This window comes from Felis catus, chromosome B3, assembly GCF_018350175.1.
Source record: "Felis catus isolate Fca126 chromosome B3, F.catus_Fca126_mat1.0, whole genome shotgun sequence".
In the NCBI taxonomy this organism is placed as follows: domain Eukaryota; kingdom Metazoa; phylum Chordata; class Mammalia; order Carnivora; family Felidae; genus Felis; species Felis catus.
This window is the reverse complement of record NC_058373.1, coordinates 60910119-60933429: the sequence shown is the minus strand read 5'-3', so window position 1 is coordinate 60933429 and position 23311 is coordinate 60910119. Positions and strand designations below refer to the sequence as shown.

Sequence of the window (23311 nt, the reverse complement as noted above, 5' to 3'; positions counted from 1 at the left end):
CAGGTACTTACGGCAGAGCCTTCACCTGGAGAGAACTCCAAGACTGAGGCCCTGACCTTCAGTATCACTGAACAGGAGTCTTTCAAGCGGTGAATCAACATGGACTTTACCTGCAATTCGTGAAATTCCCTGTCCTTCCAGAAATAGAGCTGCAGCTTCTTTTTCACTGCCACACACATCCGCAACACCTCCTCACCAGTCTCTGTGTGCTGGGAAGAGACACCCAGAGCAAATGAGGATGTGTACACAATGGCTCCACGACTGAGTGACCACTAAATGAGAGACTGCCTACTTTGAAATGGCTACGAATCTGAAAATCCCCTGTAATACCAAGTCACCCTACCAGACAAGCTGGGTGGAAGAACACCATTTTTCTAAAATGTACTTAGAAACACAGGCTGAGGAGCACTTCCTCCCTGAGGGCTGCCAGTCAAAGGTCCCAACCCCAGCACATCTCTTAAACATTCATAATTCACACGGAAAATCCCAGGGCAGGCCTCCACCTATGCAAACGCTTCCTCTTTTTTTCTTAAATGTTTCTCACTCATGGATGTCAATATCTGCTGGTCAGGGATCAGCATGTGTCAGTGGCACTTTTAATCCTTAAAGGAACAGGGGAAAAGAAAATGTCTAAACATAAAACAAAGCAGTGTCAATGTAGACCACTAAAAAGCGATTAAGCTGAGTAGAGGGGTAAGGCAGATTTTGAATAATGTAAGGAGGATAAATTTGCAAAAATTAGGAGAAATGTCTTTCCTGAATAACAAAAAACACCCTCAAGACAAAGAAGACAATAATATGTTCAGAACAAGGTGAATATAATGTCCTATAGTTATGCCCATGATACTGATGGTACTGTTAAGTCTGGATTTTCCCCATAATGGTTTGTCCATGGCAAATGCTTTTTTTTTTTTTTTTTAATGTTGATTCATTTTTGAGAGACAGAGACACAGTGCAAGTAGGGGAGGGGCAGAGAGAGAGAGAGAGAGAGAGACACAGAATCCGAAGTTAGCCTCCAGGCTCTGAGCTGTCAGCACAGAATCCGATGAGGGGCCTGAACTCACGAACTGCAAGATCATGACCTGAGCTGAAGTCGGACCTTAACCCACTGAGCCACCCAGATGCCCCTCCATGGCCAATGCTTTTATCCTGAGTTCGTTGCCTCCTCTGGTGCTCTAATCAGCACACACACAGGGAACCCAAATGTTTCACCTTCAGACCACATACAAAGGGGAAAATTTCTCTAATACAATCCAAAATCAAACATTTTCTTTGGATCTCTGCTGGGTTTGGATATCCATGTTATTCTTCCCATCTGATGGTAGGAATAATATAGGAAAGAATGTATTTATCAAAATACAATGTCAAAATTCATCTTGCCTAAACTTACCTCAAGGTCACATGTGAACAGTGATGCTCCCTTTGCCTTTGAAACCGTAGTGATTTGTTGAAATGTCAACAGGTCATGGACATAAATGTTATTTTCTGTTTGGAAGGAAGCATAGTAACCCTATAAATTATCATAATTCTCCACACACATGAATAACTAACAAACAGAAGAACCGAAGTGAATGTTGGTTGAAGATGTATCTTTCAGTTTCACTAACAGTGAGTTATTCTGATCTATTATCAGAATTACACTCCAAAATGTTTAAGAGGTCACTTCTGTTCCTTTAAATTTGGGCTGGCGTGTGTAAGAGAGCTCTTTCCCTAGCAAAGCCCTCTTATGCTCGGTCTTCCTCAAGTCTGGAAATTTGTGATGCAGTATTTGTACAAGAATTGGCTCTCAAAGCTACTTCCATTAGGAGGCCTCAATAAAAGAAAGGGAATCCTCCGTGGACTTTGTACGATCCCATGATGAGGAATTCTTTTCTAGCTGCAAGCAAAATAATTTCACTCAGGCCTCCTATCTAGTTTTACTCATTAAGACATAGTTACTTTAAATGGTCCTCTCTAAACCTAGAAGCTAAGTTTAAAATTATTCTACCATTTGGGCCCTGGGCTGAACAGTACAAACGTGAGGCAAGTTTCTAGTTCTTTGTTGCCAATAAAAGGCCTCACTGGCTGCCTTCAATTGAATCTATGGCTTTTCAAACAAGGCCTGAATAGTCTGGCCTTGATCTGTCTCTCCCCTATCTCTTGTCACTGTGTCACTCTTCACCACACATCCTAAGTCTGGTCAGACTGCAGGACCTGTGCTTAAAATGCTCTGCCTACTTCTCCCTTCCTATCAAAATCCTAATCATCCACTAGATGATGCTGTCACTCCCATTACTAATATCCACAACATTTTTTATAAATTTCCATTGCAACTTATCACACTGAATCATGATTATTTTCTGTCATTTCAGTCTTTACAATCAGAACATAAACTCAAAGACAGAAACGATGTCTCTTTCAATTTGGTATCCCCAATGCCTAGGGCAGGGCTCAATAAATATCTGCTCAATATCAATAAATATCTGTGACTGAATGAATGAACAGCACTCCTTGGAGAACAGAGCTCAAGTTTATGAGAGATGCTGTTGTCTTTAATATTCGTGTACCCTGCTGTGTCTGGTGTGGTACAGGTCAGTTTCACTGACTCTCAAATTAACCATGAAAGAGTTAGTCAGGTCACAGTTTTTATTTTTTGACACATGAAATATAACTACAACCCTTTTTCTTACCTAACAAGCTGACCAGAATCTTAAACTGGGAAACCACATGGATCTGGAAAAGAACAAATCATTAGACTCAATTAAACATTTCTGACAGGGCTTAACAAAACTTCATTTAACTACAGTACTAAAAAGGGACTTGGGGTACAGGGGTGGCTCAGTCAGTTGAGCATCTGACTTCAGCTCAGGTCATGATCTCACGGTCCATGAGTTCGAGCCCCGCGTCAGGCTCTGGGCTGACAGCGCAGAGCCTGGAGCCTGCTTCTGATTCTGTGTCTCCCTCTCTCTCTGCCCCTCCCCTGCGCATGCTCTGTCTCTCTCACTCTCAAAAATGAATAAATTTTAAGGAAAAAAAAAGGGACTAAAGAGTCTATGCCAATGACAGGAATCTGACTTATATTTATGTGTAATCACAATTTCTGCTCATTATAGAGGATCTCAGGCACATGATGGATGGACATGATCTCTGCGTAAGTGGGAGAACAGAAGCAGAGGATTCAGAGTTATGTTACCGAAGTTCTAGTTTTGACATGGTCCCATAGAAGTCAAATGTTCTTGTAGTGACCACCATCACTGCCTACCTGTTGAATCTTTTTGGAGAAGTTTTTATTGGATTTCTCTAGTGTCACTTCAAACCTGTTGCAACCTATGGAAAAGAAACAAACATTCACAGTTCCAAACACAGGGATACACGTAAAACTTAACTATAACAAAAAATGCTGCTCTATACTGCTCTACTACATGAATCTACAAATTCCTAAAAGACTAGAAGCTAGCGATCTACACTAGAGAGCTCTCTTCATTGAGTATAAGAAGTCACTTTCAATTCTAATTTTAGAACAGAGGGTCTCATGCACCTTCACTTGGCATTGGCAATCATATGATGGAAGTTCAGTGAAGCTACAAGGTACTTGTGAGTCTGAAGGTCTTATCCTGCAATATAGTACCTCGGCTAAGTGTTTGTAAAAAGTCACAAATTTAAGAACCCAAGCAATGAAACCCAGCCCAAAGCATCCTCAGATCTAGACCAGCTAAATCCCAGCAGCTACCCTATGTCCTGCATCACGGGACAGAGCAAACACTCAACACTAACCCCAGAACTAAAGTAATTTAATACATCTACACTTACTGCCACTTTCAGGAGATTCTACATCTGTTGGCACTGCTGCAAAAAGGGAAGAAAGTTACATACCACAAAAATATGTCATGCTAGCTTTGTGGGAATGACAAAAATATTCAGCCTCAAAAATCACCACCAAGGCAAGAAGAGAATAATTATCATGACAATGACATAACAACAAACTAAGCAAAAACTAGGTGCTGGGTTCTGGGTTTAAAAATTTAGGTATATTTTCTAAAACCTCACAACTATTCCAAGAAGTAGGTATTACTGTTCCAATTTCATATGTGAGGCACCTGACAGGTCAAGCAGTTAAGTAGCAGCCAGCGAGAAAGCGCCCAGAAGCAAACTCAGGGCTGACTGGAAAGCCCGTGTGCTGAGCCTACACTCTATCTGTCTCCCAGCTTGTGAAGAGACTATTCAGGCTGCTGACCCCGGGCTGCTCCCCACAACTAGTGGGGCCCACACCACCAAAGCTGGTCTTACTTTTTCCACCTGTCCCTCAGCAAAGGAGATGAAGGGACTCTGGAGATTCAAGAGATTCAGAAATGTGTCCTGTATTCTGCCATTATATTTCACAAGAAAAAAAAAAACAGCCACTTCACACTTGATACAGAACTCTATATTTGAAAAGAGCTTTATTTTAAAACTTCTAACAATTCTCCTCAAAGGGAGAATTATCTAGGACTGAGGTTCTCAAATTTTTTGGTGTCAAGACCAAAAACCTTCACAACCTTAAAAATTATGGAGAATCCCAAAACTTGAATATGGGTTGTAGTTATCAATGTTTACCAGGGTAGAAATTAAGACAGAAATTTTTAGGGGCACCTGGGTGGTTCAGTCAGTTAAGCGTCCGGCTCTTGACTTCAGCTCAGGTCATGATCTCACATTTATGGTTTGAAGCCTCATGTCAGGGTCTGTGGTAGCAGTGTGGGGCCTGCTTGGGATTTTCTCTTCCCCTCTCTCTCTTTCATAAACCCTCTACTTTGACTTTTGGTTTCTCTTCTAACCAGGTGCCTTCCTCTTTTCCTATTTCAAGGGTAGCAGAAGAGTAGCAGAATAAGGTAAAGGGTAGCAGAATAGGCCACCCCAAAATCTGCCACTTTTGTACAGGGATTATTTTGAGCTGAAGGCAACTGAGAAGAAACAGGTACAAGAAAAGCTCTGTGCCCTCCAATTTGCCTAAAAACAGAGCATACATTTACACAGGTGTCCCTCTACCCCCTCTCTACCAAGGACAGGATTTAATTAGTTGGAGACAACACTAGACCCTCAGCGGCCCACATAGGACACCAGAGCAATCTACTAACAAACTTTACTAACTAGTCCTTATTCCATTAGTTTCCCATGTGTGTGTCTTCTAGCAGTTTGCCATCCTAGAAACTCTAAGTCCTTTTCCCTTGCCTTATTGCTTCTTTAAAAATTGTTTGTTCATTTGTTAAGATGCTATATAAGCCCAAATTCCAACCAGCCCTTTCAGCTACCCATCACTAAATGCTTCCATGTGTATGTGTAATACACATGTTAATACACTTGTCATTCTTTCGTTAATCTGTCTTTTGTCAGTCCATTTTACATATTCCCACCCAATGAACCTAAAATGGGTAGAGGGAAAAATATTCCCCACCCCACACACCTGAAAGATGCTCTTTTTTCCCATGTTACCCTTGCTTAAGGCTCCAAAGGGAAGTACTATTACCTTAAGCTATTTACTACAGAAAGTCTATCAGGTTGAAAATTATGAAATGTAGTTTTTTCTAATACAGTCAAATAATGAAAGGGGCAGGGATGCCTGGGTGGCTCAGTCAGTTGAGCATTCAACTCTTGATTGTGGCTCAGGTCATGAGCTCACAGTCATGAGATCAAGGCCTCACCTCCCCCTCTACCCCCTCCCCAACCCCCCCACAACTGTGCTGGGCGTGGAGCTTGCTTAAGATTCTTTCTCCCTTTCTATCTGTACCCCCCCCCCCCCACTCTCACTCACTCTCAAAAACTAAACTAAACTAAACTAAAATAAGACAATTTCATATGGTTCGACATACTTGGGCATTTATAGCAGATTTCTATAGACTCTACAGCTCCAAAGTATATTATCTAAACACATCAATTTTCCATAAAAAGAACATCAAAGTAAAATTATGAAAAGGGAGTGAGGTACTTCTCCCTCAAAGGAAGAAACTCTGACAAAATAAATTTCAAATACTTTTGGTTATTATTCTACATTTTGCTGACAATGTCACATTTGACAGAGCTTTAGTTTCAAAGTCCTTGCATCTGACCTCAACAATTTTCTGAGACAGACAGGCAGTTTATAGAAGAGGAAAATGACATTGGGAAGGACCTACTCATAGTCATTTAGCCAAGGAGAAGGAAAGCTGAGCTCAAACCCAGGTCTCCTCTCTTCTAGTCCACCCCTCACAAGTTAATAAAAGTTTTTAAACCAGTGGTTCCTAATTTTGTTTCCTACCCCCACATCACTCACACAAAAATCTTATACCCATCAGTAATACTTATTTCTGACAGGGAGTCACTAAGAAGGAGGGGAAGAATGTTCAACCCCACCTATGGGCGGGGGGGGGAGGGGGGAATAGAGTCTGAAAAAAACAAAAAACCCTGAAGATTTTCATATGCTTCTCCCCACTTTACCACAGTATTACTCTCAACCCCAATGGTTTTTAATGATCTAGGGATCACTGATTTCACAGTTGTATATTAGCTATCAACATTTTTTGCATGAGTAGTAAGCCATCTCTTTCTCGATTCTGGAGAGCTGCTACTTACCAGCATCTTTCCGGATCCTATAGAGAAGAAGATGTCCTTGTTTGGTGCCAACAAGAAGCCATTCCTCTGCAAGAGAAAAGAATTGTGAGAAAGGTCAATCAGCTTTACTAAAACCCTACTTCTTGAGCTGGGGCCTGTAATGAGAAGTCAAAGGGTCAAGAAAAGGAGTTGCTTTTGATAGCAGGTGTTTTGCAAAACTAAGGAGTATTTATATTCAAGAAATGTTTGAGAACCAACCAATCAAAAAAGCATCATTACTAGACTAGACATATCAGGGAATAGAAAATGGCCCTGCCTTCACGGTTTCAAAATTAAACTGACCAAAAATAGGATGAAAATTTATATAATCATAAAATGGGGAGTATAAACATGAAAGTAGGTCTCTAATGTCAGAAACAAAGCTAAAAGGTACCCTTTGGAGGCTTAATGATTTTACCTTAAGGAAAATTAGAATTCATGATCTCAAAAGGCGGCCTAGCAGATCAAAACAAACTGCAACTCTCACACATTGTTGGCAGCAATATAAACCAGTACAGCCATTTTGGAAAAAAGTCTGGCAGTTCCTCAAAAACTTAAACGTACAGTTACCATGTGACCCAGCAATTCTACCCCTGGGCATATACATGAGAGAAATGAAAACATATGCTCACACAAAAACTTGGACACAAATGTTCAGAGAAGCAGCATCTGTAAAAGCCAAGAGGTAGAAACCACCCAAATGTCCATCGACTGATGAAGGGATAAACAAAATGTGGCAAATCCATACAATGGAATATAAGCCAGCCATCAAAAGGAATGAAGTGCTGACACGTGCTACAATAGCAGGGATGAACCTGACATTATGCTAAATGAAAGAAGCCAGACGAAAAAGGCTACAGATTTTATGATTCTATTTATATGAAATGTCAAAATAGCCAAATCTATACAGACAAAAAGATTAGTGGTTGCCTAAGGCTGGTGGGCTTATAGGAAAATGAGGGAGTAAAAACTAAGGGGTATGGGGCTGATAGGATAATTAAAATGTTCTAAAATGGACTGTGGCCATACTTGTACAACTCTGTGAATGTACTAAAACCCACTTAACAGTGTAGTTTAAATGGGTGAATTGTATGGTATGTGAATCACATCTCAATAAAGCTCTTATAAGGGAAAAAAAAAAAAAAAAAAAAAAGACGATCTAGGCCAGTGAGTGGTTCTTTGGTATGTATCAAAATTATCTGAGGATTTGTTAAAACACATTGCTGGCCCCTGCCCTCAGTGTCCGAGTCAGCTGGTCTCACAGCAGCCCTGGAAACTTGCATTTCTAACAAGTTCCCAGGTGATGCTAACACTGTTGGTTCAAGGACTGCTTTGGAGACACTAAAATGGTCTATGCGAAAAGTAAAGAGGCTTCAAAAGGGTTTATTTAAATAACTACCCTGACAGATGTATATTAACTCATTAAGGTAAGTTAAGCATGTCCAGGTACTTCCTCAGCTTTTTGATGTTGTAACAAACATAAAGGTCGTTCATTCCTTTCATAAACTCTCTTGATCCTTTACGAGATAAAATATTGGAAAATGGTACAAACAGATACTTTACTGAGAATGTATTGTGTTCCAGGAAATGCTAAGCACATATCATATGTTAACTTCACTAATCCTCATAACTATCCTTTGAGGTACATCCTTCTGATAAAGCCCCACTTTATAGATGAGGAAGTTGAGGCCTAGGGGATAAATAATTTGTCCCGATTCATACATGTAGTAAGATGTGTACGGAAGCATCAGGACGTAACTACATGCTGTGATGTACTTACTAAGGCATCACATGTCAAAAGAATGGATTTTGGCCAGAGGTTGTCTGAACGACACTGGTTATATTTCTAAAAACAGGTAGGGGTGCCCTGGTGGCTCAGTCGGGTAGGCATCTGATTCTTGATTTCAGCTCAGGTCATGATCTCACGGTTTGTGAGACTGAGTTCCACGGAGGGCTTCCTGCTGACAGCATGGAGCCTGCTTAGGATTCTCTCTCTCCCTCTCTCTGCCCCTCCCCCACTGGTACTCTCTCCCTCTCTTTCAAAATAAATAAATAAAGTTAAAAAAAAATGTAAAAACAACAAAAACAGGTCAAAAGCCACATCAGGAACATTTCTCCTGATTGGAGAAATCCTCCTAAGGTTGATGTCCTTAGTCTTCCAGGAAAAGATAATGACTCTGTCTTCTTTTATTTTGTGTTGACAAAGGAAGTAGGAGAATGTGTGCCTTTTTTTTTTTTTTTTTGAGAGAGAGAGAGGGAGAGGATGTGCGTGTATGTGCAGGAGAGGGACAAAGAGAATCTTAAGCAGGCTCTATGCCCAGCGTGGAGCCCATAGTGGGGCTTGATCTCGCAACTGTAAGATCATGACCTGAGCCAAAAACAAGAGTCCAGTACTTACTGGACTGAGCCACCCAGCCTCCCTAACAGTGCATTCTCTCAATGACATAAGAGAAATCAGAAATAACACTAGCTCTAATGGAATGCTGGAGATTTATGTCAGAAGAGAACACAGAAAACAAAAGAATTAAGTTCACAGTGCTTGCTTTGTAAAAGATATTGTGCTCAATACTACTGTATTGAGCAAGTGGTAATCCTAAAGTTGATTTTTAGGACACCCACTGCTATTTCAGATGTAAATAAAATGAAGCAGAAAAGTTTTTAACTCACTTAAAACATACATAAAAATCTATAACCAAAAGGCCAACATAATACAATGTTCACCTTCCCTTCCCACTCTGCTTCCCAAATCCCTACTGTTTTTCTTTGTGTCTTTGAGCAACCTATCTTTACACCCAGGTCTGCAACGTCTATCAATTTCACCTCTGTAAGGTACCTTGCAACAGCCGTATCCCAGGTCTCCAGTAACCCCTGTGATGGCCTCACCGGTCTCCCTATATGTGTCCTTCCATGTTTGCTATAGACAGATAGCAAACCTTAGACAGATCTGTGATACTGTCACACTGGGGCTTAAACCTTCCTGAAGCTGCACCACTAACAAATGAAGTCAAACTTGTAAGCATGACATGCAAGAGTCTACTTTCCATTTTTATTGAAATGTTTACTTGCCAATAGATGTTTCTTATCAAATGCCTACTCTATTGGTCATAAAGTGGAATCAGACAAATTCATTGTAAATAAATAAACAAATAAAAATTTTTAATTGAGATTTTATTTGGCCCTTTTCACGTTTTCATTTGAAGGTGCTGGGGAAAAATGCATTTATCATACATGCAAAGTATAACAGCTTTCCTTTATATAGTAAAAGCAACACACACACACACACACTCACTCTCTCTCTCTCTCTCTCTCTCTCTCTCTCTCTCCCCTAATACTCAAACTCATAAGGGAAAACAGTGCATCATCCAGATGTGATAATGGCACAGAATCTTGAAGAGGCTTGATTTGGTTTTGGAAGTCAGTGGGTGCTCAGGTGACCAGAAGACCTGACCCATGTTGGGCCTCCACATTCTATGACATGTCATCTTATAATACAATAATGGATACAAAACAAAGAGAATGAGAAGTCTGCAGAGCAGGCTCAAAATTTGGGTAGACAGTCCCTTCTGAGACCCAATACAGCAAATCAGAGAGTGGGACACACTACATAAATGGTGTATTCTGTGGATAACACATACATAAACAGATGTCAATCAGCCCTAGAATATTCCTGACAGACTAATCCTGAGCCACAAGTTTGGAGCTTATTCCTCCTGGGAAGTGAGGAAGTGCTGGGCCCTCTTGCTCATAATAACCCTAATGAAGATCTGTCCAACAGTGCAAACCCAGCCCAAGCTCATGTGATATATAATTCCATTCCTGGCCCTATGCTGGCCACTGCAGGGAATACAGAAATGGAAAAGGTAGTGGTCATTTTCCTTTTTTGGGGGGTCATAGAGCAAAGAACAGTGTTTCTTAAAGCATAATCCTGATTAGCTATATCAGAACGACTTAAACTTATTAAAAATACACATTCCTGAGTGCTGATCTGATTTAGATACAATAAATTCTGCAAGAGTGACCCAAAATCTGCATTTTTGAATTCAATTTTTTAATTATACGACACATTTATGTAGTTTCAATGCTAAAACTGTGGGAAGTCTAGCTTCCATTCTTGTCCACTCTCTCCTGTCTGCTACAGGTAACCATTTTAGTCCTTTTTATCTTTGTATTGTTTCTTTGGAAAATATAAGAATGACTGCATACACACACACACACACACACACACACACACACACACACGTGCATTTTTCTTTACAGGTTCTGAATATATATTAAAGTTTGGGAACCAGTGTCCAGAATCAGACATGATTTACTGGATATAGGACCTTGGAAAAATTACTTAAATTCTCAGGTTATTCCTCTGCAAAATGCAGTTATTGATTCATAAAAGCTTAATACAGACTAGTACTCAATAAATGGAAGCTATTACTATTAATATCATCATTCATTCATCAAACATAGGTTTAATGAACACCTATTATGAAGAGCTATTCTAGGAACTATAAAGCAATATACAAAACAAAGTTCCTGCTCTGAAGGAACTTCTATTCTAATATGAAGTGAAAGAGACAATAATATAATATAAAAGAGCATTAAGTAGCAATCCATGATAAGAAGGATAAACCTGAGTAAGAGAATAGCACATTGTCTTTTATATAGCATAGGTGGGGAAAGAAAGTCTTGCTGATTTATGTGGCATTTCAGCAGAGACCTGAAGGAAAGGAGGAAGGAGCAATGTAATATTTAGAGCAGGAAAGTTCCAGACAGAGGAAAGAGCAAGTGCAAAAGCCCTGAGGTAGGTACATGCTTTGGGTATTATCGAATAAAGAAGACTGTGTGACTAACAGGACAAAGGAGACGGGGTAAGAGCACAGGAGATGGGGTGGGTGAGGGGACGTAACTAGAGGCCTGATGATGTTAGATGTATGAAGCACAGAAAGGGCTTTGGAACTTATTCTAGTTGTGATAGGAAGCAACTGAAGGGTTCTGAGCACTGGAGAGATGTGATCAGATTAAATTTTCAAGAGATCACTCTACCTCCGTGTGGATAAAAGACTGAGAGCAGCACAGTAACAAACAACATGGTGATCAGACAACTACTGCAGGAATCCAAATGAGAGAGGTGGTGCTCTCATCAAAGTAGAAACAGTACAGATGGAGAGAAGTGACCGGACTCTAGACTTATTCTGAAAGTAGGGCACACAAGATTTGCAGATGGACTGGATGCAGCGTGTAAGAGAAGTGAAGAATGATTCCAAGGCTTTTGGCCTTAGTAAAATAGGTACATAGAAATGTCATTTGCTGAGATGTGGGATGCAGGGGGACAAAGCATGTTTTGGGAGAGTGGAATCAAGAACCATTGTGGCCATGCTACTAGACGTCCAAATGAAGGTATTGAAAAGTCAGACGGATTCTACAACTCTGGAGTTTAGGGAGAAGTCATCATCAGCATCCTCATCTCCATTTCCCTCATTTCCATTTCCCAAGAGATGGACTATGGTGTCTCTAAGACATCTTCCAGCTTGAATACTGTCTGGCCCTGCATGATCTGGTTTCTGGAGGTTCCTGGATGAATTTTAGGTAAAAAGGGTAACGACTAGAAATAGTAGTATTTACTGCTGCTCAGGTCGGAAAATAGTTTTGAGTCAAGAGTTGGTAAATAGCCTCTTGTAGCCTAATACCTACTGCAGTGCCCTAGGAGGTAACGAGCCCGTCCCCTGCTGGGATCAAGGCAAAGAGCTACCTACCATTTCAAGTTTTAATTTATTTACTCATTTTAAGTAATCTCTGCACCCAATGTAGCGCTTGAACTCACGACCCTGAGATCAAGAGTTGCACGCTCTTCTGAGCCACACAGGTGCCCCATCCCTACCATTTCAAAACTATCTTTCTGGAAAGCTCAAGTACAGAGAATCTTTACGGTGACAAAGTGGAGTTGGTGAGAGGCTGAGATACACGTACTACTAGTTCCAGAGAGTATCAGTCAAGGATTCTGACAAGTATGGTAAGCAGCTGCATTCATCCTTTTTAGAAGCATATGTCCTAGGCTGAGTTGGGTACCTCTCTCCCATGTTTCTATATTAGGCAGCATATGCCTCCAGTATCATTTATCTTACATCATAATCCGTTCATATGTCTTTGTTTCTCACTCTATGTCCTAGGAGCACAGGCACTGTTTCCTAATCATCCTTTAAGCCCTGTCTTTAGCAGAAAAACTGGTCCATATACATACATCTAATACATACTTGATGAAAAATTAAGGGAATGTGTCCCTTTGGACAGTGTCAAGTCTTTCATTTTTTACATTTCTTTTCTCCTCTATTTATTTATTTTTTTTAGTGTTTATTTATTTTGAGAGAGAGAGCATGTGCGCACACATGTGTGCAAGATAGGGAGGGGCAGAGAGAGAGAGAGAGAGAGAGAAAGAGAGAAAGAGAATCCCAAGCAGACTCTGCACTATCAGACCCTATGCAGGGCTCAGTCCTATAAACTGCCAGATCATGACCTGAGACAAAATCAAGAGTCCGATGCTTAACCAACTGAGCCACCCAAGCGCCCCTCCTCTGCTTATTTTTAATTTTTACTGAGCATTTAATCACAGAAAATGGAGGGTTTCTTGAGATATCCAGAAGAAGCAAGAGTCTCTCCTTAACCCAAGGGACTAAGACAGCTGTGAAGGTGCAATTTTAAAGCCCAAGGCTGCTAAAGGCAAGATAGTGCAAATTAACACGAAGACCTGTAGTGAAAGTACCTTACTGAAGAGGCTGTAAGGAACTCTGCAAGGCTGACTGGGTGGTACTGTCTGTAAATGATCCAGAAGACACCAGCCACCACCAAGATTCCACCAGGCCCATCTTAGGCACCTAGCTCAGTATAAGATCTGATTAAGACTTCTGGGCCACTTTTTTATGGCCTTTGATTTTTAGCACCTGGACATTAACAAGAAAGACTTAAATTACTTGTTTGGTTTTCGGTGGCTGTTATCAGACACAAGCACTCAAAGATAAGAGCATAATGTTCATAACTGAGAGTCAAGGTTTAGACCCCTGAAACCATTTTCATTCTAGAGCATACAGGAGATGCCAGACCCTGTTTTCTGTACTGACCAATCCCAAGAGGATTACACAACTTTTTAATGGGTTAGATTCCATGACAGCCTGGAATGATGCTCTTCTACCCACAGTTAGGTAACTTGGGACATTTTGAATACAAGGCAACCAACCACTTGGCTAAACTGAGTTTAGAACAACAACGTGAGCTAGCTAGTGACAAGTGACACTGACAACTGACAAGTGAACGATGAGTGATTACTAAGAAAAAAGACAAGCACAACTGACAAGTGAACGATGAGTGATTACTAAGAAAAAAGGCATACGGTATCAATGTATTTAATGCCCCCCCCAAAATAGTGTTGTCTTTCACCTATAAAACAACAATCATCTGGACAAGTTCAAGCCCCCGGTAGGTTGAAAACTCCCCAGTGCTTGCCCCTCCAAACTGAAGACTTCTTGGGAATCGAAATGACCCAAGGCTGAGCACAGTTAATAAGAAAAGTTCAACCTTCAACTCTGTACCGAAAGCAAGGATAAACGTACCGAAAGTCTGGGTCCCTGAGGACTTGCGAAACAGTCCCATTTGACCTCGCTGTCTACAATACTATGCCCTCCCTCATCCCATGCCGCTCGGACAGCGTCCGATCGGAGTCCATACAGCCAGACTCCTGTCCACATCCCCAGCCTTGTGAAAGGCAGGAACCGCTTCTGCTCTAAACCCGCCTCGGGCCCTCGGCTCACCCCAGGCAGCCAGACAGTCGATCTGCAGAGGCAGCTTTTCCAGGATCGGCACTGGCTCGAAGGCGTCATGCATGGCGGCGAGAAGAGTCGCCGCAGCAGTCTCACCCGAAGTGTGCGGGGACGGGCCAGGTTTGGGCCTGGGCCGGGAACCAGCCCCAAGGAAGGGCCAAGCGGGACGCTGACCGAGACCCCAGCTACAGGCCGTTTGGCAACACGGCCAACACCGGACTTCCTGCCGGGCTAAGCCCGCCCCTTCCGCAGCAGAAGCCCGCCCCTTCCGCGCAAATTCCTAACGCTCTTTCGAGGAACGCGCCCGCGCTAGGCTTCCCACCTTCACCGTAGACCCAGAACTTGTGTGTCATGGAGCCTGATTAGCGACGGGGCTTACCTAAAAGGCGGAGGGGGGAAGGGGGGGGGCATCTTGGAACTGTCTCAGTGTAGCATGGTGGTGAGTTCGGGCTTTGGCGTCACTTAGTCGGGATGGAGACCATTTAGGAAATTAGCCTTTGTTTATCTGCTAAAGGATGGTAGTGTTCCACACTAACCTGGTGTTGTGGACATTAGCAACTCCTGACACACTCTAAACACCCAATAAATGGTGGTTTTTGCATTACCATTATAATCCCAACCACTTCAACTATTTTACCCTTTTTTTTAAAGGTTGTTCTAGGCCAGTGGTTCTCAAAATGTGATCCCTAGACTAGTAGTATCAACATCACCTGGAAACTTAGTGGAAATGCAGCCTCGGGCCTCATTCCTGCCCTACTGGATCAGAAAATCTGGATTGGGGGGGGGGGTGCAGGGGGTCCAGCAGTCTGTACTTTAGTAAGTCCCCAGAGTGAGTCCATGGACTTTAATGTTTGAAAACTACTGCAAGAATGAGGTGTATCTGGCAACCCCCCTCTCCCCCCCCCCCCACAAAGAATATAGCAGGTAGGTCATTAAAGCACTTGAGTTTAAAACATTAAGTCTACGATAAGTAAAAAAAACTGGCCTTGGTCACTTTATTTTTATACAATGTCAGTTTCTTCACTTGTAAATTAGGATTACTGTCCCATCTTTACCAAATGCTGTTTCTGATAATCCAGTGAAATACTTTCAAAGTGTCAGTATTAACACAAAAACTGCTACGTAAATCAAGCATTATGGGTGATTTTCACCATAGAAAATGAACACCTTGAAAATATAGAACTGCCAGCTGCTGTCCTCAAAGAAGGCCTGATACCTAGCAGTTTCAGGCCCAAGGACTAAGACCGATATAAACTCTCAGGTAACATGTCAATGTAACAACTATAAATTACTTCTGAACCAGTTCTAAGAAATGATACGCTGTATGTAATCACAGTGCCATAACCCATAAGAGAATGCAGAAAGAATTATCAGGTACAGTCTACAAAATTTGTTACTTTACACTACTGCTTAACACCTTAAGATTTTTTCCCTAGTCTTAAGTCAACATCTAACCACCCTCAAAAAATATTTGACCAACTATCTTGGTGCATTATAACTATTATTCACTTGTTAAGTGTCTCTATGGAAGAACAGCACACAACAGTACCACTAGCCCTTTGCTAATGGATTAACCTGAGAATATAGTCAGTTCTTCATATGTTCCTTAGAGATATCGCCTAGGTGACTTTTTTTTTAAATCACCACAGCAAAGAGCTATACAGAGATGTTAAATAAATGTAAACACTTCCACTATAGTATGAGTTAGTAAGATTGTGGTCATGTGGTCAATGGTTTCAACAGATAATAAGACAATGTAGAGTAAAAACCATGGAAGGAAAATTCCCACAAGAATTTGGGAGAAAGGATGGTCTTTAGAGAAAGTCTGAAAAAAATGAGGAAAATATATTAATTTTGTTAAAATTTTTTATATTAAAAAGTGGCATGAACTTTCTACGTAAAACAAAAATCTTGGGAAGGCAAAATTGGACAAAACCATTAAAACAAATATAGTGCTTCAAATGAATCCCATCACCTTGTGATGTCTCTTATAAACAGTCTCTAAACCAACACCAGGTATAAGAACAGTCGATCCTAAAGGATGAGCAGCAGTCCAGGGCCTCCACGCTACTTCATGCAGGAAAAACTGTTTCAATTAAGCCAGAAGGACCTGTTTCCTTTGTATTAGCTCCTGCTTCCTAAGCATTACAGTTCCTTTAGCAGGGCACTCATTCACAAGCACTTAGACGGAGTGCCTCTCTGCATCTAGTGCAACACCCAGTGAATGGCATGAAGGCAAACAAAGCACTGCCTAGGACTCCGCAATGCCACCGCCCTTGGAGGCTTACAAAACAGTAGTTAAAAGTTCTGGAGTGTGCACCACATTGCCAGCAATGGGATGTGTCACAATAGCAGATGTCAAGAGTTAAGCTAATATTTCTCTCTAAAGTACATCTGAGATAGAAAAATCTTTAATATACACCATTTGTAAACAAAATTGCACTTGATTTTTTTTTAAATGATCTGAATCATACTGTAACAGTTTGCTTCTCTCTTACATACTCTTTTGTTTTTGTTTTAAATCATCCATAGAACCATGGCTCCTTAGCTCAGGACTCTTTTTCTCAAAATTACCTCTGTAAGATGTAACCTTGGCTTTTCAGGAAATGGAAAGGTAATTGATAATTTCCCCCATCACCTATGTAACTCTCTAAATAAATAAAAATTATAGGCAGTTGCTCCTGGAGATTACATATTATGGCGTTGATGTCATAGTTCTTTAGAAGATGTTAAACTTTTTAGTTTGATAGATTAAACAATTTAAACGTTATAGAAGGTTCAGGAACAACACACATAAGTTGCATAAACATCCATGTCAGGGTGTGGGAGGGAAAGGGGCATCAATGTTGTAAATAAAAACTTGTAGCTTTTTCTTGTCCTATGAACTTGTTTTCAGTAAGATGTTCTCCTTGTTCTGACACCTCTCACCAGCTCCAATGCACAAAGGTCAAGGAATAGATCAGGTTTCACTGCCTCCTTTAATTCCATGGAGGAGTGTAGAAGATTGACACAGAAGCTGATCTCTTCCGAGTTACTACCCATCTTCAACTGCACATCTTCCCATTCTTTACTCCATTTTGGACCTTTCAAAGTGTGTGATCATTCGTTCCTAGGGGGAAAAAAAGTCTTTTCTAAGCATATTAATTTTAAATGGTCTACATTCCAAGTATCCTCTATAAAGAGGATGCACACACACATTTCCCACAAGTACTTTTGCTTATGTCCACTAAATATTTAGAAATGGTTCCTATCTATGAAGATTTTGAAACACACAGATGCCTAGGCCCCACCGGAAATCAACTGAATCAAAATTTCTAGGTTTCTGGACACCAAACCACAGATCAAAAGGAACTGTATCTTTCTGAGTCAAATAAGATGATTAAACAAATATTTACTTAAGATTAAGCTTAAATGGGGGCGCTTGGGTGGCTCAGTTGGTTGAGCGTCCAGCCCTTGATTTCAGCTCACGTCATGATCTCATGGTTCTTGAGTCTGAGCCCCGCATTGAGCTCTGTGCTGGCAGTGCAGAGCCTGCTTGAGATTCTCTCTCTCCCTCCCTCTCTCTGCCCCTCCTCCACTTGCTCTTTCTCTCTCTCAAAATAAATAAATAAACTTTAAATAACTTAAAAAAAAAAATTAAGTTTTAATGAAAATGTGGACCTCCTCTGATTCAAGAATTTAACTTGAAGAAAATGTCAAGGATGTGGGCAAAGATTTAGCCAGAAACATTTCTATTGCAAAACTCAAAATTATAACAAAACAGAATTTAATGTTCAAAAACACAGGACTGTTTAAACAAAATATGGTATATCCTTAAAATGAAAGATTACACATTCATTAAAATTACACTTGAAAAAGTTCTAGAGATCTGTTGTACAACAATGTGCATATAGTTAACACTATGCACCTGACAATAATTAGGATGGCAGATTTTATATATTTTCATAATTTTTCTTAAAAATTAGGTCTGATTAGAAAACAGTATTTATATATGCCGTTTCAATGAAGAAAATTAACGTGTTACCATTAAGTTTCCTCTCTTATGTAATTTTTCACCTTAGAGTTAACATTTTTCATTTTGTGTTGTTTCATTTGCTAAAAGCACATATCACAAATTTATCCTGAACTGTAACAGATGTGTAAATACTTTTTCAATATGATCAATTACATCAGCCAATCTATCCTTTTTATTTTATTCTTAGAACTACTCCTCCTGAAGCTCTCTGGTCTGCTCCATTCTGGACTGGATGCCCTCTAAGACTGTCACCCAGCTATTGGTCTTGGAGTTTCTTACATCATCATCCTGGGAGTTTATCCTTGCCCCTCTGTTGGACCCTTTATTTCCTGAATCCAAAGTCTTTCTCTTTTTAGTTCTCTCAATTTATAAAGAACATTTTCTATTACTTTCCTGAGAAAGTACATATAAATGTTAATTATTTTATTTTTTGCATGACTGAAAACATCTTTATTTTACCCTCATACTGACAGTTTAGTTGAAAATACAATTCTAGGTTGAAAATGATTTTCCTCAGGGGCCTAGGTGGCTCAGTTGGTTGAGCGTTCCATTTTGGCTCAGGTCATGATCTCACGGTTTGTGGGATCAAGCCTCATGTGCTGGCAGCTCGGAGCCTGGAACCTGCTTCAGATTCTGTGTCTCCCCCTCTCTCTGCCCCTCCCCTCCTCGTGCTGTCTCTCTCAAAAATAAATAAACATTAAAACAAAGAAAAGAATTTTCCTCAGAATTCAAAGACATTGTTCTATTATCTTCTAGCTTCCAAAACTGAGGCCACAAAGTCTGATGCTGTTTTGATTCCTGGTCCTTTAAAACGTGTTTCTCTTGTAATTCATTTAAGTTCTTAGTTCTTGAATAGGTTTTTCACACAGGGAAATATGAACAGATAGGTGAAGTCGATATAACCAAAAGTACTGTAATAAACCTGTAGTGAACTGCCCAACTGGGTTTCACATACTCAGCCTTCTTTGACAGAAACAGAGCGATGGCTGGAGAGCTAAAGTCAAAAGGAAGCCCTGAGGGCAAACTATTAGCAGAAGCCCACAACAGGGAGATCTAGGAACTGCAGAATATACCACAGAAAGCAAAGTGTTACAAAGATAGGTTTAATTCTAAATAGTAGAGTTCTCAATTATTTCAATGCATAGAACTGCTAAGGAATTTGACATTGTATGCCGCATCACACAGCAAGTCAGTGGGAAATGAACAGTTTTTCTTAGCAGCCAATCCAACAAAGTAAGTTGGATTCAGGCAGATGCTTTCAAAGGACATTCAAAAATCAAGGGATACTAGAATAACCTAATATTCAGAACAAAAGATCTGTCCTCAAATCTGATCATAAAACTTTGAAAAAGAAATAGGGGACAGGTACAGAAAGGAAACCTTCTTGAATAATATCTGGGTTCTAATATTGGTATTTCTATTCTCATCCTTTTTCAACTATACCAACTACAGTCCTTCAGGCCGTTACTGAGTCAAATAAATAAAATTCCCCTGAACAAAGGACCTATGATTCCCTATTAAATCATGAGACCCAGTTTATGCACATGATTTGATTACTAACCTCATCTGAATCCAGAAGGGCTGGAAGTGCTCTGCAGAGAGGAAAACACCAAAATGAACAACGTAAAGTCATAAATGGTTCATAAAGGAAATTATGAATACAATTTAAAGCCCTTTCAATAATTAAGATCTGCATCTTATTAATGGGCACTTCAGGGGGAAAAAAGCAAATATGAAAACAGAAGAGTTACTGGAATTGTACAGAGAAAAACCATGTCCTGCACTGTAACAGGGCCAATATTTAATCAAAAATATAGTCATGGAACTAAAAAATCTCAAAAGGATTATCCCAATGATTTTGGGAAGGTGTACAGCTAAATCTTTCTAAGCAGAAATGTCATCTGAACATATAATCCTGATTGTTTGTATACCATTCCTTATTTTTAACATCTTTTTAACATTTTTAATATTCTTTAATTTTCTATTAGCATTCGCATTAGCATGTTCTTCAGCTCATTTACTTAAAATAATAAAAGTTATACTAACTGAAATAGGATTCTTATGATAACAATTCAAAAACTTACACATCTGTCACAGAAGAAGGAACATTCTCTTCTACCCATTTCAAATCATCTTCCTGCTGGAAACATACAAATACCAGTGGTTACTAAAATGCACCAGATAGTACAGGTCAAGTAAGGATCTAAAGAGGTCTCAACATTTTTAAACTTAATCTTTTGAGAATTCTGAAGTAGTACATTCACATAACAATTGTGAATTGTGACTGCTAATAATTTAAAAAATTATATAGTCAATACTTTAAAAAATCCATGTAAGTGTAATATAAGTATGTAAGTGAAATATAAAATTATGTCTTTAAATGCTTTCTTCTCAATGTTCTAATACCTAAGAGTTTGCTTCCTGTAAGTTTTGCTCCTTAAAAGTGAGATAAATTCTAAAGCCCTTAATGTAGACTGCATGCATAGTTCTAAAAAACAAACAAGAAACTGCTGAATGAAAGAAAATCTTGATCTTTACTACAAATAGCATCTTAGGTTAATAGGGCTATAACTTCCATTGATGAAAACAATTAAATAGAACCATCAGACTAGTCTGAGGTGCCTTTTCAGGACACGGTAACAAACCAACTAGGTTAAAGGTAACTAGATCTTAGAATGAGAATCACTTACTGTTTCTGTTTTTAAAAATAAATGTAATATATATTAAAAGATGTATAAAGCAAGCTTAATTACAGCATAGATCTAAAAAATCATTAAGGCCTGTATACAATTACTTACTGCTTTGTTTACTTTACTATTTCCATTTGGTTCTTGTTTGGTACTTCTCATTTTCATTCCTTCTGCAGACGGAAAACAAAGTAGATGGGTTAAGTGTATCAGAGACCAGCAATAATTTCAAACATGGATTCAGAACTTTAGGTTTATGGACCCTGATTTATACAACAGCTATTTCTCTACTTTTATGCTAGAAGTTCAAAGCCAAATTTCCAGCTCATCCAGTAAGCAAAGTGTACATTTACTGTGCAATTATTCACTGAATTTATCATGGCTTCACCTTAATATTTATACCCTTACTTTTGATTCCCCCTAACTTCACCACATACCAAATTGAGAAACAATTGTACAACAGTTGTAAAATAATAAACTGTATCAAAGTATCTTGATTTTGATACTCACAAACTGTTGTATTTGCTTTACTCTATTTCTAAAAACCAGAAAATAATATTTAAAGCACAAATCAATTTTATCACTACCAAAGCTTTCTTTTAGCATAGGTTCTTTTTGTTCATCTTCTTCCTCTTCCTCAGACAATGGTGAAAAGGCAAACCTGACAACGGAAAGAAACAAATTAGAAAACTACAAGAAATGCTACACTCTCTAGATTTTACAGACCTTATTACTGAAGCTGCAATGAGTCATTCATAAAATTATTTTAGTGAAAACAAAATAATTCTTCCCCTTCAGAAAGCTCTTATTTGCCTTTATTAGCAAGAGAAGCAGGACAGTATCACATTTACAAGTGCAGGCTCAGCCACATACTACCTGGGACTTGAGACAAGTTACTTATTCTCTGTGCCTCAGTTTTCTCATCTGAAATTGGGGATAAGACATTACTCATAGAGGTGTTTTATAAAAAGTAAACAAGTCATTTCAAAAAGTGCTTAGAACAATACCTCACACATGGTAAAGCATTTACAAGCATATATTACCACGAAGAGGAAAGTAAATTCTCATGTAATTTAAAATCTCAGCCTTTCAATTTGTAGTTAAGAGACAAAGTCCTGACCTTGTATGTACCAGGTAATTTAAAATCTCAGGTTCCAAGTGGGGAGCTGAGAAGATGAAGGCTTCATCTGGTACATCTAAGATATCTTTCCTTTACAACTTCCAAGAGATTCAGCAAAGCAGCTGCCAGACAGATAACTCCTAGAAAGCTTCCACTTTGAACTCACTCTGTACTTACTGTCGTCTCTTATTTTAATTCTACTTTGTTTTTAAATCACCCTTTCATGAATTAAAAAACAAAACCCCCCACAGAACTCTTTAAAAGCTAGGAGTAACAGGGAACACCCATAACCTATTAAAGGATAATTAGCAAAAATTAACACTAGATATCAAAGTTAATAATACTTGAAAAGCACTTTTTAAAATTCAGAATAAAATGAGGAGGCCCACTCTCAATGCCTCAATTCAATACTATACACGAGAGCCTAACCAACACAAGAAACAGTAATGAGGCAGCAGTGTTAGTTGGAAAAGAAAGAGTAACATTGTCATTACTTTCAATAACAATCAATCTAATGGGGAAATCTAGAAATTGTCAGAACTAACAAGACAACATATGAAGGTTGATGGATATGATATATAAAATCAATAGCATTACAAGGCTCTTGGCTGGCCCAGTCCATAGATAATGCAACTCATGATCTCAGGGTTGTGAGTTCAAGCCATGTTAGGCGTGGAGCCTACTTAAAGTTTGGTTCAGGTCATGATTTCACGGTTCTTAGGATTGAGCCCCACATAGGGTTCTGCACTGACAGCATGGAGCCTGCTTGGGATTCTTCCATCCACCCCTCCTTCCTTTTCCTTCCTTTCCTTCCTTCCTTTCTTCCCTTTCTTTCTGTCCTTTCTCTCTCTCTCTCTCAAAATAAACACTTCACTCATATATGGAATTTGAGAAACTCAACAGATGAACATAGGGGAAGGGAAGGAAAAATAACATAAACAAAACAAAGAGGAAGGCAAACCATAAGAGACTCTTAAATACAGAGAACAAACTGAGGGTTGCTGGAGGGGGGTGGGTTAAATGGGTGACAGGCATTAAGGAGGGCACTTTGCTGGATGAGGACTGGGTGTCAATATGTAAGAGATGAATGAATCACTGGGTTCTACTC

General features: G+C 39.6%; 2 protein-coding genes across 3 annotated transcripts in view; both read right to left on the bottom strand.

The window, feature by feature from the left end:
- Positions 1-14624, bottom strand: part of VPS39 (VPS39 subunit of HOPS complex) — a 46644-nt gene extending 32020 nt beyond the window's left edge. Inside the window, exons 1-6 of the mRNA XM_003987249.6 lie at positions 14373-14624; positions 6562-6627; positions 3242-3306; positions 2670-2712; positions 1391-1485; positions 111-209 (exon numbers count right to left, since the gene is read on the bottom strand). Of these exons, the coding sequence (XP_003987298.1) occupies positions 111-209; positions 1391-1485; positions 2670-2712; positions 3242-3306; positions 6562-6627; positions 14373-14445 (441 nt within the window). The 5' untranslated portion in view covers positions 14446-14624. The remainder of the gene's footprint in view (positions 1-110; positions 210-1390; positions 1486-2669; positions 2713-3241; positions 3307-6561; positions 6628-14372) is intronic.
- A 1605-nt stretch (positions 14625-16229) lies between these two features.
- Positions 16230-23311, bottom strand: part of TMEM87A (transmembrane protein 87A) — a 40118-nt gene continuing 33036 nt past the window's right edge. For both annotated transcript variants that reach the window (XM_006932617.4, XM_003987248.5), the window contains exons 16-20: positions 21671-21744; positions 21195-21256; positions 20481-20536; positions 19958-19988; positions 16230-17490 (exon numbers count right to left, since the gene is read on the bottom strand). In XM_006932617.4, the coding sequence (XP_006932679.1) occupies positions 17449-17490; positions 19958-19988; positions 20481-20536; positions 21195-21256; positions 21671-21744 (265 nt within the window). In that variant the 3' untranslated portion in view covers positions 16230-17448. The remainder of the gene's footprint in view (positions 17491-19957; positions 19989-20480; positions 20537-21194; positions 21257-21670; positions 21745-23311) is intronic.